Raw genomic sequence first — 16698 nt, forward strand, 5'->3', positions numbered from 1 at the left:
AAAGTCATAGAAGACAAGAGATACAGACAGAGAGACACAAAAAAGAGACTGCATGAATGAAAGAGAGAAAAAGAGAAAACACAGTGGATTATTTTAAAGGACTGTGCCAACATGGGAGCAGTGGTGGGCATGCTGACCATGCAGACCAAACAGAGACAGACCAGCAGAGGTACCACACACACACACACACACACACACACACACACACACACAGCATGATGCACGTGTGTAGAATGAAATAATGACTAGTGAATGATTAAGCAGAGAGGGTGAAGGACTGAGCAAGAGAGAGAGAGAGAGAGAGAGAGAGAGAGAGAGAGAGAGAGAGAGAGAGAGAGAGAGAGAGAGAGAGAGAGATGAATGGAGAGGGGGGGGGTAATTTTTGGCTAACCGCATGCACTCTTCATCGTTTCATCTTAAATAATCTTAAACTGCATGTGTGTGTGGGGGTGTACGTGAGTAGACGCTTTAACACTGCTCACTCCCTGGCACTCTAAACGTCCACATGCTCAGAGCCACAGTTGTCATGGTGATGGGTTTCTGAGGAGGGGCGTGATAATAATAAGCGTGGATGAAGAACATGGAACAAATACAACACACCAACACACAATACACAAATACACAAAACATACACACATACCTGCAGAGAGTCACACAACAAGTGTAAAAGCTGTACATATCAGTGTATCGATTTGTCAAATCGCATCTACATCCGGTTTAAACCTAAACATGATCACCCACAAACTGATTTAACGTGTTGAGGTTAAGGAGAGAAAGAGGAGAGAGAGAGAGAGAGAGAGAGAGAGAGAGAGAGAGAGAGAGAGAGAGAGAGAGTTCTGTTAATGGTTCAGAAAAAAAACTATTTAATTAGAGTTTTATTAGAAACTCATATCACAGATAACTTATCATAACTGGGTTTACATTGAAGCTGCAGTCAGTGATGTTTGAACTCTTTGACCCTATTGTACGAGAGTGCGTATATGTATCTATACACTTGTTTTTTTTTTTAAGAAAACATCTAAACAAACTTAATATCTGTTTGCTTTTACATGAATGTCATTCAGTATGTATGTTTTCTTGCCAAAAGAGGAAAGTAGTGGGTGGAGCCAAGTAAAGGCATGTGTTGTGAGGTATTAAACTTATACCAAATAGATTTTCCCCAATGATTACAATTATTTCATTTTAATTCTTAAAAGAACGAAATATCATATTGTTTACCTCAATTATGGTCACGTTTAATGTAACTATAAACAGGTAAAAAATAATATTTTGACATTTATAGACAAAAAATAAGAAAGAGAAACCGCAAAAGACACGCAAACGCCTCAGTGATGATTGACACACTAGAGATTCATTCCTTCACCATATCAGTGACTTCCGACTGTGATGACAATTTGGCATGTGAATGAGCCGTTTTTAATGGAACAAGAACGCATTTAAATGAAAGCCTTAATATAATCCTGTAATACTGTGAAAGATAAAGAACAGCTCCTGACCAATCAGAATCCAGAATTTGAATAGTTAGCTACTGCGATCTGAATAGCAATCCAACATTTGAACATAAGCAGAGAGCTGCTGTGAACCCATACCCACACACAAACACACACAAACATACATCCCCTGTGAGCTCTAAATTGGCCTATTGGCATCAGGAGCTTTGTGGGAGCTTTAAAAACGTCTGAGCTCAAGGTGGACCGGTGAATGATGAGCTGCTGATGCACAGGGCAGATGTGACAAGGGTCTATAGCAGTACAGATATTATGTATAGCAAAAGGAACATTAAAAGTAAGAAAAAACTTGAAAAGAAAAGAAAAGAAAAGACGATATTTTATTAATGACAGATCATTATTATAATGAGCCAGATTAATGCAAATTAACACTACAGTACTGCATTCCCATTTTACTTTCTTATCAATCACTGCTCTGTAATAACCGCAGCCTCGTCCATTAACCAAACCAGTGCTCTAAATGAATTGGATTCAAGCTCAGGCTACCCTCAGAGCCAAACGAAACATTTGTGCAGTTCTTTCTCACATGTCTGTCAGATGAATACGATTCTCACTTCTGTTCTCACCTCACTTCCATCTCTCACCGTTCTCCGTAGCACCGTTCTCACAGTTCTCTCCGAATGCTAATGAAAAGACGCTATTTAACTGTCCCAGTGTAAAAAAAGCAACTCTGATCTTTTTCTAGTATCACATTTTCTGTAGGAACAGATGCAAGGCTTCACAAGGGCATGTTAGAAAGCAAAGATGGATAAGAGATGGCTAACAAGGAAAATCTATGCTAATCAAGAGGACAAAGAGCCAGAAATATTCAGGGGGAGGGGGAGGCATGTTTTGGGAAGAACTAATTGGTGACATTTGAAAATATCTTTGTTTCCTCCGTTAACTGACAAAACTGCACAAAAGTTTGAGTTACATGGTGTTTTTTAGCAATCTTGCAACCCATCAAGATGTTAGTCTATCAGTGGGAAAAACATACAACTGCACATCAGAGGGAAGTGACAAAAAGACAGCGCACTGACTGATGGGAAAAAAAATCATGAGATTTTGTGGTGGCACTTTTAATTAACAACTTCTGCATCTGATTCCCAGCTGTTGAATGCAACTATTATTTTCTGACTGCAGATCTTGAGGGGCGGCTGAAGCATCTCTATGGTAACGGAAGTAAAGAGATGCAGATGGTGAGATTAGAAATGACGATGAAGAAAAAGGAAAACAATGCAGCGATGTGGGAAGCCCGGATTTAATGCAGGACTGGAAAAACAAACACTGCTGCTTATACACTCCTCACACATTGGAGCTTTTTGGAAAACGAAAAAACTCTTGTTTTTTGGGTCCATTTTATTGTATAGAATCTTTAAGCTATCAATTGGAAAAGACTGAGTCTTATTAATACGTTAAGTCTACAGTTCAACACTTATAATTCAGAAGATTATTACGTAAAACAATCATTGTACATTTATTTTACATTCCATTTTTTTACAGCAGTTTCCTCTTATAGACTATTACGATTTAAATTTACAATTAAGTAACAATTAAGGGTCTGTTTAGTGTTTATTAACTTGTTAATATTGCTCACTGAGACCCCTATTAGAAAAAGATATGTACAGACTAAAATTAAATTATGGCCGTTCATCATAAGCTTTATAAACAAAAACAAAACAAAAAAAATACAGTTAAACATGCTGCACTGTAATTGTAAAATAATCAGTCATGGAGTGTGGTTGATTATTCTCCTATAACAGCAAATTGTTTTATTTCTTTCACAACACAGCAATTTTTCTCAATTCCAGCTAAAAATGTCATGTCATACCCATTCTCACTTGTATTATAGCAGTTATAAACAGTTGTTCTGTCACCAGACACAGGTCTGTTAATATAGAAACAAAAACACCTAAGAATGGTTGCATTAATATAAACTTTATTATATACAATGAATTAAACATCTTGAAGCCAATCATAGGTCAGAATTCAGCAACACTGTGGAAGAACGTCAGCAATTTAAAGAGAATTTGTGGTGTGTGCTGAGTGTTAATTAACTGGCATCTCTGAGGGGTTTTTTGTGCTTTTTTTTTTCAAAATCAAACTCTAAATACGATTTTAGTTGTGAAATTTCAATGTCTTGCTTTAAGCTTTCAGTCAGGAATCACGAGACAGGAAAAGAGCAAATGAAACAAACGTTCCAAGCTAGTGATTAGCGACTGGAGAGAGCTCTTAATGAAGTGTCGTATTGAGTGAGTCAGTGTTAATTAGACTCTGGCTTGTTGAAGATCTGCACAGTCAGACCACAAAACAGGCCGAGTTTCAAATCCAACATTAATTCCACTTTTTAGATCTCTGCTTTTTGCCTAATCTTAATGTCTGTGCATCAATGGTGCAGTGAGGAGAGTTGAACCTGCAGGGCATTGTGTTTGTGTGTGTGTGTGTGTGTATTTGCGTGTGTGTGTGTGTGTGTGTGTGTGTGTGTGTGTGTGTGTGTGTGTGTGTGTGTGTGTGTGTGTGTGTGTGTGTGTGTAATCCTGCGGTTCTTGCTTTCTGAGCTAGGCGCTGTTGTGGTGATGAAACACTGTGATCTGAAACTGATGATTACAAATCCATCAGTTTCCTTTGCACCATGCTGACAGGGGAACAACACATGTATTTGTGTGCATGCAGGATTAATAAGTTCTCTGTGAATACAAACACAAGAAAAAAAGATTCACACACCACAGTATACTTATATAAATATGCCTGCATATGTGTGTGAATCTCCCTCTCTCAGTTTCTACCCCTCTTTTCTCCCTCAAGATAAAGTGGATGATGAGTTGGAGATGACCATGGTGTGTCATCGGCCTGAAGGACTCGATCAGCTTGAGGCACAAACAAATTTCACCAAGCAGGAGCTGCAAGTCCTCTACCGTGGCTTTAAAAATGTATGTCATGACGCACAATGCTCCATTTAACCGCACACATTTAACCTCGCACACGTGCTCACATTTTTAAAGTGATTATTACACTAATTATAGCTTATTAGAATAAACTAAATGTCTGTATGCAAGACTGTGTTAGATCTATAGAAGAATGAAAAAGGGCCAAACTTAACATTGAGCATTAACCACCGGAGCTGTAATCAGTTTCAAGGACATACAGAAAATAACATTCAGTTCTACTTTTTGGCTAAAGAAACAAGCGTCAGAGAAAAAACCTTAAAAATCAGAAAAGGAATATGCTTCAGTGATAATATGCTTTAGTTTATAACAAATCTCAAGGTCATCCAAGTGACCTTTAAGTCTGTAAGCCAGTTGAAGAGAAGATGGCAGGGCTGTGTTCTATTCATTCTGGAGGAATTGATAGAGGACTTGATCAAGTAGATCTTTTGGATATTTTTTAGTGTTAAGATGGTTCTTATAAAAATGTAACAATATTGGCATGCAGGCTTACAAGTATAGACATAATTGTGATTGTTAGTTAGACCAATCAAATTTTGAACACATATTTCTCATGAGCAAACAAAAAACTTAGCACGGCTGATAAATTAAAAGGTACAAATGTTAATTATCAAGAAAGTTTTCATATTGCCAAGTAAATACATAGATATATAACAAACTAATGTAGGCAAACAAAGGAATTGATTTATTAATTGTAATGGAGTTTTTTTTCGCATTCTTTTTTCCACCAGTCATTCAGATTTTTCACCAGATCACCAGAAAAATCTGTTAGTGTTATTCTTCTAAGATGAATAAACAGACATTTTGGTCTCTCATGTTGCAAGTCTGTTTGCAGCAGCCTGCAGTGAGTACACTTGAGGCCATATGTCATAGAGTCAGGAATCCGCACGCTATAATGCACACACCAACACACAAACACGAATGTTTGCCAACACAAATGTGAAGAACTGTCTCTATTCTTCCTCAGGAGTGTCCAAGTGGAGTAGTGAACGAGGAAACGTTTAAGCACATCTACGCTCAGTTCTTCCCTCACGGAGGTACAGCTTCTGTACACCCTTTAATTGTTTTAGAATAATGTTAATTTGATTTTTGGTTGTGTTTATTTTTGTGATTCTAATAATTTTAGTATGGTTTTGGGCAATTGGTTAGCAGTTAATGTACAACTAAAGGGGAATATGGTTATGTTAAATAGTTATTTTTCCAAATTAACTATTTTAGATAAATGTTGCGGGTTTTTTTGGTTAATTAATTCATATAAATATGCAGCTATTGCCTTTTGTGGGATAAAGTTTGATGTTCCTGATTGGACTGTAATGTTCCTGAGATAAATTATGATTTATCTAAACTTTACGGGTAAATCTCATGGGTAAATTTTATTGTGTATGACTAGGGACGGGAATTGTCCATATCATGTTATTTGTTTAAATTGAAGTACTTTAGTATGTAAATTGTACTGTGTTTAGAGCCCAACCAGGGACAGGAGTTGAAAATTAGCATTTGCTATAAACTTTTTATGTAGCTTTTCAGTGACAAGCTTGCTTTGACACTATGTATGTTGCATTGTCCCTGTCAAATAAATAAAATTAAATGAAATGGATTTTTTCTGAGGTAAATGTTAATATGTCTATGTAAATATTGATATTACTGAGGTGAATTGTGCTTCTGTGGTAAATGTTTTTGCTGAAATAAATGGTGTTGTTTCTGAGGTAAATGTTGACTTTAACCCAAAAACTAGCTACATTATTTCTGACTTTATTTCCTGGCTGCCTAGTGTGTGTTTTTAAAATCTTTACTCACAATTTTAATTTAACACACCACCAGATATGTTAGTAGGTTTGCTAAACAGCTCATTGGCAAACCATATGAGTCAGACAGAAGTCATGAGGATGCACAAACACCTATGAGTTCCTGCTGTGGCCTCTGTTAGAACATAGGATAAACCTACTGCAATAGTCCACAAGTTTTGGCATATCTTTTTTACTTGTCAAGCTACCGCTCAAATGTATTATTCTATTTAATGTCTCAAGACTCCTTCATCCTTTCCTTTATTTCAGATGCCACCACGTATGCGCACTACCTGTTTAATGCATTTGACACTACGAATAATGGCTCTATAAAGTTTGAGGTAGAAAGACACACTGTCTGATAAGTACTATATACTTTTACATTTATATAAATTGTCTTTTATTTAAACTATAATGTCTGGTCTTTGTTAGGAGTTTGTGACAGGTCTGTCCATTCTCCTGAGAGGATCAGTCCAAGAGAAACTGGAGTGGACTTTTCATCTTTATGACATCAATCGAGACGGATTCATCAATAAAGAAGTGCGTAACAAAGTCAAATTTCTGTCAGCATTGTTTACGTTAAAGACCCCAGATTTTAAATGGTTCTTTCTTGAATGAACAATTCTGATTGATGTTCACATCAGGAGATGACTGAGATTGTGCAGGCCATCTACGATATGATGGGGAAGTACACGTGCCCTGCTCTGAAAGGAGACGTTCCCAAGCAGCATGTGGATTCATTCTTCCAGGTCTATGTTAATCAGTCAGGATAATAATTCTGTCATAACCACTTCACAATAAACACTAGTAGTTGTATGAAAATTTGTTATGTTCTGATTTCACAGAAAATGGACAAGAACAAAGATGGTGTTGTGACATTGGAGGAGTTTATCCTAGCATGCCAAGAAGTGGGTTCCAGATCTCTCCAGTAGCCCATTGAACAATTATTAAGCAATCTCTACCAAACACCACAAAAACATTGCTGTACAGCTTAAATAATGTGCTTTGACATCCATGTTTGGCCTGCCAGTTGTTACATATGATTTTATAAAGTTAAACATGTTTGTAGTTTAGTAGTGTTTGGGGTGGATAGTGGTGTTTTGGGGGTTAATGCTGGTGTTTGATGATGAATGGTGGTCTTTGATGGTGAATGTTAGTGTTTGTGAGTGAATGGTGGTGTTTAATTAAGTAAGTAGTTGTTTAAACATGCATGTTGGCATGATGAAATATAACCATACTTTTTGTATCGAACCCAAATCACTAGGGTGATTGTATTTTTTTTCTTTCTATTTAGGATGAAACCATGATGAGATCCATGCAGCTCTTCGAAAACGTGATGTAAAAAAAAAACATGCAAAGCACAACGAGAGCAAGTCAGAGCATGTACGTGTGAAAGAGAAAAACACTGAAATTACGGGAAATTAAATATTTATTTATTACATGCTTTCTAAAATGTTTACATGTGAGCATAGCTTATGTGTATGAATCAACACTCTGGCTCTCAATACAAACTAACCGCAGGCTAACACTATCACAGTAAGCAGACTATTCAAATAATGTACTGTATCAAACACTGAATGACTGATTATGGACTTCCTCCTTCCCTGGAAAAAAAGGATAGCCAGCATATGAACCCCTGCTTTTCTTTGATGCTGTTCTACAGTGGAACATTTAATTCTTAACTGCTCAGCCGTTTCTCAATGCTCCTCCTGTTTTATAAACTGCTGCATATCTACAAAAACAAAACAAAAAAAATACCCAGGAATTTTCTAAGCCTTCATTCAGGCTTTTGAAGTTTCGAGAGCTCCATCTACCCGTGAAGGACTGAAACTGCATCTAAAACACAGTGACTCTGAGATTTTTGCATGTTTTAACCTCCAGGTCCTTGAATGTTGGCAGATATGATATAATATACAACCCTGATACGTTTATTTATGCATTAAATTGTTTAATATTTTATTTATTGCATTTTAAATCTGTAAAAAAAAATGTTTGCCTGTCTTGCCTTGTGGTGTTTTTATGGTGTTGTGTTGCTTAATCCTGTTTGTCTATAGTTTGTTCTATGTGTCTGTCCATTCTCTCTCTCTCTCTCTCTCTCTCTCTCTCTCTCTCTCTCTCTCTCTCTCTCTCTCTCTCTCTTCTGTGTGTGTGTGTGTGTGTGTGTGTGTGTGTGTGTGTGTGTGTGTGTGTGTGTGTGTGCGCTTTCAACTAGTGACAATCCAGCTCAGTATTTTTTTTCCATTCATTTCCTTATCATATAAAAGAAAATGTGCATCCTAAATATTTTTAATTCTTATGTATAAAATCAAAACAGAAAGGGATAAAAGCCACACAATGAGATATAAAGTGAGACAGAAAGATCTGAAAATCCTTCTAATGCTTTATAATGCTCCGTCTTACTCAGATATTGCAATTAAAACAAAAAAAGTGAACGTCTTCAAAATTGTGACTCTCTTCATTCATTAAAGTAATCAAATCAACCAAGATATATATGCTTATATAAATAAGTAGGTTATTTTGTGACAATATATATATTTTTTATCATATAGAAGGTGGTAGATCAATGGGTAGGGCTCTGGGTTACTGATAGGAAAGTCGTTCAAGCCTCAGTGTTGCTAAGATGCCAGTCTTGGGCCCTTAACCCTCTGTGCTCCAGGTGTGCTGTATCAATTATGACCCCAGCTTCCTAACATTGCGGAATAAAGAATTGCACTGTTGTGTAATGCACATGTGACAAGTAAAAACCCTCGTATTATCTCAATCATCCAGGTACTCTGTCGGTAAGAACCATATCTAACCAATAATGAAAAAAAACAGCTATGACTAGTTTTTTTGTTTATTTGTTTTTTAAATAATATTTTACAATTATTTTGTTAATTTTTCCATTCAATAAATAAATAAGTATATTATCAAAGACTACATACAGTTGATCTTGGTGTGTATGTTATATGTAGATTTTGTACTAGATTTGTCCAAATAAATAATAATTGTCATGATGTATATATAAAATGAAGAGTGTGTGTGCTAAATACGTAAAACCATAACAAGTAAATATATATATATATATATATATATATATATATATATATATATATATATATATATATATATATATATATATATATATATATTCTTTTAAGTAAAATAATATTTTGAATAAAATTAAATAGGTTTGGTTCACGTTTGCTCTTGTTGTCTCGCCTAATTTCTTTGTCGCCAGCGTTCTCTTATTGGTCAATTGTGATAGAGGAGTGTCTGCAAGAATGAAAGGGAAAGTTTATAGGACTGTGGTGAGACCTGAGATGTTGTATGGATTAGAGACAGTGGCATTGAGTAAAAGACAGGAGGTGGAGCTGGAGGTAGCAGAGCTGAATATGTTGAGGTTTTCGTTGGGAGTGGCGAGGATGGACAGGATTAGAAATCAGTTTAATAAAGGGACAGCCCATGTAGGACGTTTTGGAGACAAGGTGAGGGAGGTGAGATTGAGATGTTTTAGACATGTGCAAAGGAGGGACATGGGGTATATCAGTAGGAGAATGCTGAGGATGGAGCTGCCAGGAAGGAGGAAAAGAGTAAGGCCAAGGAGGAGGTTTATGGATGCGGTGAGCGAAGACATGCAGGATGGTTTGAAAGAAGACAGGGGGGTATGGAGACTGATGAACCGCTGTGGCGACCCCTAATGGGAGAAGCCAAAAGAAGAAGAAGAAGTTCTCTTATTGGTCAATCGTTCGGAACGCCCATAAGTGGGCGTTGTAGAACGGAGTGGAGTGACCCTCCTCGCGTGCCGTAGAGAATTCACTATTTCACCGGTTATTCACACAGCGTGCAGATATGGATGCCGAGCAGATGGGCCCTCAGACTTTCCTTTACGGTACTTTATTTATTTATTTGTTTGTTTTCTTTTTTTCTTTTTATATCTGTTTTAATTTATTATTTGTTTGATGCTGCTATTTTTTAGCTTTTGTGATCGCTAGCTAGGAGGACCGTTAAGCGCATGTAGAAGCTCCTCCACCATTAACTGTTTCTAAACGTTAAATAGCCAATCAGGGTTAAATCAGTCTGGTTTTGGATAAAGTGATCTTTATGATTATTTATGATTATAAGATATTGTCTCTCGAGGTTGTGTTGGGTGGTTTTCGGACACGTTTCAGCCTCCAGGCTCGCGCACACGTGTGACGCCGTTTCCAAAATGGCGACGGCGGCCTTTAAAACCCTCTTAAGAAAAAAAATAAATATCAGGACAACGGACGTGTGCGTACACAAGTTTATGATGACTAATAAGATAATTTAAAGAAAATAGCGCGCTTTAGTTTGTGTTTTAGGGGAAAAATACATGTATAGCTGTAATGCTGGTAACTGTGAATGGGGGACGGCGCGCGCATGTGACTTAACTGATTTCCAAGCTTAAGGCCTAATTTTATATATTCTACGTTTTTTTGTTTTAAGGTACAATTTAACTTTGTTAGTTGTTAAACATTTTGGTTGAGATCAGAAGTTGCTTCGTGGGCTTTGTTCCACGTGAGATGGCGCACGTGCGCGCTCACGGCGACCACGTGTTGGCACGACTCGCGTCCTGCTTACGCGCTTTTGGTGCTTTATTCTTTTTTATTTTTATTATTAAATAATAAAGCACGCACTAGATCCCATGTTTTTGATGTTCCCACATTTTTGATGTTTGGATTCTCCGCTCGATAGTTTGTGCATCAATCTTACCATGTTTGTATTAAAATATTTCACAGGCTGCGAGCTGAAGGCGGGAAAGGAAGTGACGTTTAACCCTGAGGATGACGACTTCGAGCATCAGCTCTCCGTCAGGATGGTGCGTTGGGGGGGTTATTTCATGTTCTAGTGCAGGAGTCCCAAACCAATCATTTGCTACCAGGGCACAAACTGTAAAATAAGGCTTTTTTTTTCTTCCTATATTTATATATTTCCATTTTAATGTATTTTGCATACTTTAAAAGATGACCACTACCACCCACGCCAATTTACTGCATTTCTTTTTTGCGCATCAACAAATTAAGCTGCATTATGAATTGAGTTACATTTTCACTACACGTCTGAGTCATTTAAAATGTTCAATAGTAATTACACGTCCCTTATTGTGTTATGTGCATGACCCGCACACACAGTCCTTAAAATTGTCTTGTGGGAATCTAACTCGTCGTGCAAAAACTGTTTGGGGACTGCTGTGTGCACAGGAAGTGATTTTTGCACACCCACAGTATTACTGTTTCAGCACAGGGCCTCAATTATTATTATTTTTTGGTCATGGACAATATTAAAGACCATTCAGTGCTTTCTTATGCGGGGTCAGGAAACAATGCAAATTGTTTATGGCTTACAACCAACCGCTTTTCACAAATTTGTTGTATGTGTCTAATTAAATTTGAGAGGTTTATCGTGGAAGCTCGTCAAAAGTTGCGGGTAGTTTAGCACCAAGTTGCCAGTGGTAATTATATCCAGAAGATAAGATTGAACTAAATTCTGCCCACACACACAGGCATGCATTGATCCAGCCACCAAAGACGAGCTGAATGTGGTGGAAGTCGAAGGTCAGGACGCTGAGGGTCAGAAGGTCAAAGCCGTGCTGGCCACGCTGAAGCCGTCCACAATGCCAAGCGTAAGTGTTTCAGACCACCGATCTTTATTTTAAACATTTACACAATTTCAATTTGACTAAAATGAAGTCCTGTTACAGGTGTGTCTCGGTGGCTTCGAGGTCAGTCCCCCTGTAGTTTTCCGTCTGCGTACTGGCTCTGGTCCAGTTCACATCAGCGGCCAGCACCTCATCAGTAAGGAACATTCCCCTGTTATTACATTACTGATTGACTATTGGGCTTTGCTTTTAGTTGGTATGGTGAGGGGCCATTCAAAAGAGACTGAACCTTTGTTTTCATCATCATAGTGATGAGTGGAGATCAGTCTTTTGATGAAGATGATGAGGAAGAGGAAGAGGAGGAGATAAAGACATCTGTGAAGAGAGGAGCCCCAACCCTCGTAAAGCCATCTGTAAGTGTTGGGTTAATGTCTGGGTTCATGCAGTGTGTTAATTGTGTCCTGCAGTTTGTACGTTTTTATTTTTATGTATTTATTTTTTACTTTTTCTTCCCATAGAAAAAGCTGAAGAGGGAGGAGGAAGATGACGACGAGGAAGACGATGATGAGTGCGTGCATTTATTGATTGTTGTAGTTGAATGAATTTGTTTGGTTGCTGTGTTCAACATGAATCTGAATTTTTCATTCAGGGATGAGGAGGATGATGATGAAGAGGATGATGATGAAGAGGAGACTCCCGTGAAGGTGGGCGGGTGTTAAATCTTTAGGTGTGACTATTACATTTTACATAAAGTGCACATTAACTTATCCTTTGTGTCCATTTCTATCTGAAGGCCAAGAAGCAGACCCCCAAACCACAAACTCCTGCTCAGAACGGCAAATCCAAAACACCCGCGCCCAAACAGGTGTGTTCATGATACGAAGTTTCAGAGCTGTATCCTGATGTATAAAATGAGAGCCATCTGTTAATTAAAGCATGATTAAATAACATGCGCACACACTGCAGAATTACATCCCCACAGCGCTGGTTTGTGATTTGGTTGTCAGGTGTTGATTTTGTCAGCTTTAACAACATAGGTCACTTTGTGTTGATCAAATCTTTATTGATGTTTTTTCTTTTTTTTTAGCAAAACAAAACACCAGATGCCAGCAAGAAGAATGAGAAGAAACCTCAGACCCCCAAAAGCCCCAAGACTCCAAAAACTCCACAAGCACCTCTAAGCCTCCCAGAGATCAAGGCCAAGATGATGGCTAGTGTAGAGAAGGTGAGTTTTAACATTTCACTAGCATGTGATGTGCAGTTAATTAGGTTTACCTTGCAGGCCTACTTTTTGTTTGCCCACTCAGCAGAAAACACCTCCCCTCCAATTTCCATGTATTTTAGTTTTGTTTTTTTTTTCTTTACATGATTAAAAATTTAGCAGTTTTCTATGCCTCGTGCTTACCAGGCAGCATTTTAACTGTAAATGAACTTCAGCTGTGTCTGATTAGGAATTCAGTTGCATACATCATCCCCTGTTTCACAGTGATCGCAAAGGACCCCCGCCTTGCTTTGAAAGATTTAGAAAAATCCTGCCGCTGTTGTTGGGCGTATAATAAAATATATCTTTGAGGTGTATTAATATGAATTCTAGCAAACGAGCATCAAAACAAGGGCAAGGATTATTTTAGCTAGACTGCAGACGCATACACTTGTTCAGCTCAGGTGCAGAAATAATTTAGCAGATGAAGTCCAAACAACGAGATGTAATTAAAGCTAATTATTAATCTGTGTTGAAGTGTCTCTGGTGTTCTCTAATTATAGCAGAAAGTAATGGAGTCAGCAATTGACATTGTGACTCATTAATTCTGTTAAATCTTACAATCAGTGATTTTTATATATATATATATATATATATATATATTACACATTATATAAATACAATTTACATTAAAATGATTTAATTGTGAAAGTCGAGTTCTTGTTACTTGTGCAATATAATAGTGGTGGAAAGCACCCTGACCTTTTTTTTATATATATATAAATAACTCCTTGTTTCAGTCTTGCTGAAAATAATCAAAAAATCTCTGGTTTCACTTTGCAGACAGCCATGACCTCATAGTATTTTACTGACCTTCACACTTTACTCAATGTACAGTGAGCCTTCTGCTTTGAAAAGCTACATGATCCAAAACACTGTACTATAACCGTTGTACTTGAGTGTGAGGTTTAAACGCTGTGTGTGTGTGTGTGTGTTTGTGCAGGGAGTAACGCTGCCCAAACTTCAGCCCAAGTTTGAAAACTATGTGAAGCATGGCTTCAAAGTAACCGATGCAAAGGTATTTGCTGGGATTGTTTCTATTAAATAATTTTTTATATCAATGTAAGACTGTGTTTATAACTATTTGCTCCTCTCCACAGGTGATGGAAGAGCTGTGGCAGTGGAGACAGACAGTGAAGAACTAACTTTTACAGTTACATTTCGTTTGGTTTTATTTTTTGTTTTTTTATTTCCCCCTCTTGAGTTTTGCATGAGATCTGTGCCATTCCTTTTAAAAATTCCTTTAAATGTCACTTTATTCCTTTATATATTTTTTTTTTTCTGATTTATACCTGTCAATATTCTGTCTCACAGGAGGAACTTCAAGGCCCCCCTCTCATAATTTTTTTAAATTGTTTTCTATAATATTCTGAAGCGCCTGCTAGTTTCTGGTTCCTTTCAGAGGCTGGGAAAGTGTTTTTTCTCCCCCGATCTGTAAAATTCTTGAGTGCAGCTAATGGACAATGTCTCTGAATGTTTCTAAGTCATGTGCAAGTTGTGAGGTGTGTGAATCCATACTTGTGAATATACTGTAAAATAGAACAGATCGGATGTTTTGCTCCAAGAAAAGCCGTTCTCTACCTGCCGAGTTGGAGATTAAGCAAACTTGTGCTTTTCAATGGAACCAATTTTACTGCACAGGAATAAAGTTTTTTTTCCCCTCCCCTTAACCACTGTAAATAAAAAGCTAAGAAAAGTGGAACTTCCATGCTGTCTCCATGTTGTGTTTTGGGGAATCATGTGTAACCGGTGGCTCGCGACACCAGTTATAAAATCACTTTTCTGCGTTGTGTAGTGGAGACAGACACGGGACAACAGGCGGCGGTTTCACTGGCTTTTATCTGATGTAAAAGAAATAAAAGCAGCCTCTGAGTACAATCACCCTTATTTTGCTCTATAAAACATGTGATGTAGATTTAATCACCATGTGCTTTTCATCTCCACATATGTCAAAGACACAAATATAACTTAAATTGGGCAAAATGACAAATAACCACACAGGTAAGTAAAATAACATAATACACAATTTGCAATAAAGATATAGACATAAAAGCAACAATTAATATATAGATTAATGAGAATTATCAGGAGCCAAAAATAACCCACCTCTTCCATGCATTATGTAGGCTCATGACATCACAGCAATTAAAGGGGAAAGGTGCTCATTCAGGCAGGTACACCAGATATATGAAAAACCATTTTGTGAGAATTATAACAATCAATTCAGATGTTTTAACAGAACACTTTCTGTACCTGAGTGGAGGTTGGAGTTAGCACCTTAAATGTTGGGGGGGGGTTTAAACGGTTTCATTATGGGGTGAATGTAAAGGGAAATAGTTTAGTGGTTTTACTGAAGTATTGATGTACAGTAAGAGAGTAGTGGAGGTGAGGAGAGTTTCTTATAGGTTTATGTTCAACATACCATGGAGATGGTTTAGAGAGGTGGTAGTTGAGTTTTTATCTAGCTTGTAGACAATGGAGTAATAAAGGAGTGTGTATTTACTTATTCTTGGGTCCAAGGGAGATGTGTTGACCTGCAGTAACTACAGAGGAAGGCAGTTGGTCAGTCACACCATGAAGGTGCTGAGAATTTTATTAGGAGGGACGAGGATGGACAGGATTAAAAACGAATTTATTAGGACAGCTCATTTTTAGATTTATGGGTGTGATGAGGGAAGCCAGCAGGTAGTTGGATTGAAAGAGGTAAATGTAGAAGGTTGTATTACAGACAGTAGTATGGAGACGGAGGATCCGCTGTGGCGACCCCTAACGGGAGCAGCCGAAATAAAAGTTTAATGGAGGTATGTAGAGGGAGTGGTCCTCGTGTTTCCTCACTAAACATGGGAATCATTCTACTGATAATTTTTGGCCCTGCTAATATGTATTAAAGGCGATATTTTAAATATGCTTTTTAAAACCACGTGTGACTGAATAAGTATTCATGTTTAAAAACTTATCTTTAATTTTAAGGCGAACTTTCAGCCAATAGGTGGCGCCAAAACACTGCAGCTCATAGTTTAGCCACATACGTTTCACTCTCCCTAAGTGATTGAATGATGTCATTGTCCCAGTGGACCTAAAGTGTGGGTCTGTGGAGGGCAGAGGCCTTCCTGTGTAGATTATCCAGGTCTCTGAGTGTTTATTAATGGTGCTGTTAGCTGTTAATCGTCCGCAGAGCCTTACTGATGGGATGGTGGATTCACCTATGCAGGGTTTTAATGTTTGTGTTAATGTTAAATCACTTTATAATGGACGGCACTCCATTTGCCCCTACAGTCTCTCTGTCAGCATTGAAAATATAGAATACATCTCTCTCTCTAAGGTGGGTCAATTCCAAAGAGTCAGCACTTGGGTGGGAAATCAGCAGCTGTGTTTACGATCCCACAGGAGCCTGCGTTTATCTCTTGGCGAAGACCCTGAGTGCTCTAGTGCTGCTGTGAGCATAACAACGTCCAGTTTAAACTTTTACAATCTTACTATCATCTCAGAGTTTTGGATTTGGATCAAAAATGACACAAAAGAAAGTTAGAAGGCAAAAAAAGAGAAGTATTTAATTACATTTCCAGCTATTTACATATGAATTACAATACAACGTATAATACACTTCATTGTGGATGGATCA

The 16698-nt window shown here is 37.7% G+C and overlaps 2 protein-coding genes across 8 annotated transcripts in view; both read left to right on the top strand.

The window, feature by feature from the left end:
* Positions 1-9135, top strand: part of kcnip1b (Kv channel interacting protein 1 b) — a 22552-nt gene extending 13417 nt beyond the window's left edge. For 4 of the 6 annotated variants that reach the window (XM_083568604.1, XM_083568605.1, XM_083568603.1 and 1 more), the window contains 7 exons: positions 4293-4417; positions 5400-5469; positions 6487-6557; positions 6649-6756; positions 6861-6965; positions 7062-7124; positions 7511-9135. In XM_083568604.1, coding sequence (XP_083424730.1) covers positions 4293-4417; positions 5400-5469; positions 6487-6557; positions 6649-6756; positions 6861-6965; positions 7062-7124; positions 7511-7558 — 590 coding nt within the window. In that variant the 3' untranslated portion in view covers positions 7559-9135. Of the gene's footprint in view, positions 170-2630; positions 2687-4292; positions 4418-5399; positions 5470-6486; positions 6558-6648; positions 6757-6860; positions 6966-7061; positions 7125-7510 lie in introns of all 6 variants that reach the window. The other 2 variants (XM_083568608.1, XM_083568607.1) reach the window with 2 other exon arrangements.
* A 350-nt stretch (positions 9136-9485) lies between these two features.
* npm1a (nucleophosmin 1a) lies at positions 9486-14782 on the top strand. Of its 2 annotated transcripts, none has more exons than XM_083567706.1 (11): positions 9486-10087; positions 10956-11035; positions 11720-11839; positions 11918-12011; positions 12125-12228; positions 12334-12383; positions 12465-12519; positions 12609-12680; positions 12903-13040; positions 14020-14094; positions 14177-14782. In XM_083567706.1, exons 1-11 carry the CDS (start codon positions 10048-10050, stop codon positions 14219-14221), a joined length of 873 nt encoding a protein of 290 aa, XP_083423832.1. In that variant the 5' UTR covers positions 9486-10047; the 3' UTR covers positions 14222-14782. The 2 variants fall into 2 exon arrangements, with proteins under 2 accessions (XP_083423832.1, XP_083423833.1); XM_083567707.1 differs by having other exon boundaries at positions 9930-10087; positions 12334-12387; positions 12472-12519.
* The last annotated feature ends 1916 nt before the right edge of the window (positions 14783-16698 follow it).

This window comes from Silurus aristotelis, assembly GCF_946808225.1.
Source record: "Silurus aristotelis genome assembly, chromosome: 18".
NCBI classification, from domain to species: Eukaryota; Metazoa; Chordata; class Actinopteri; order Siluriformes; family Siluridae; genus Silurus; species Silurus aristotelis.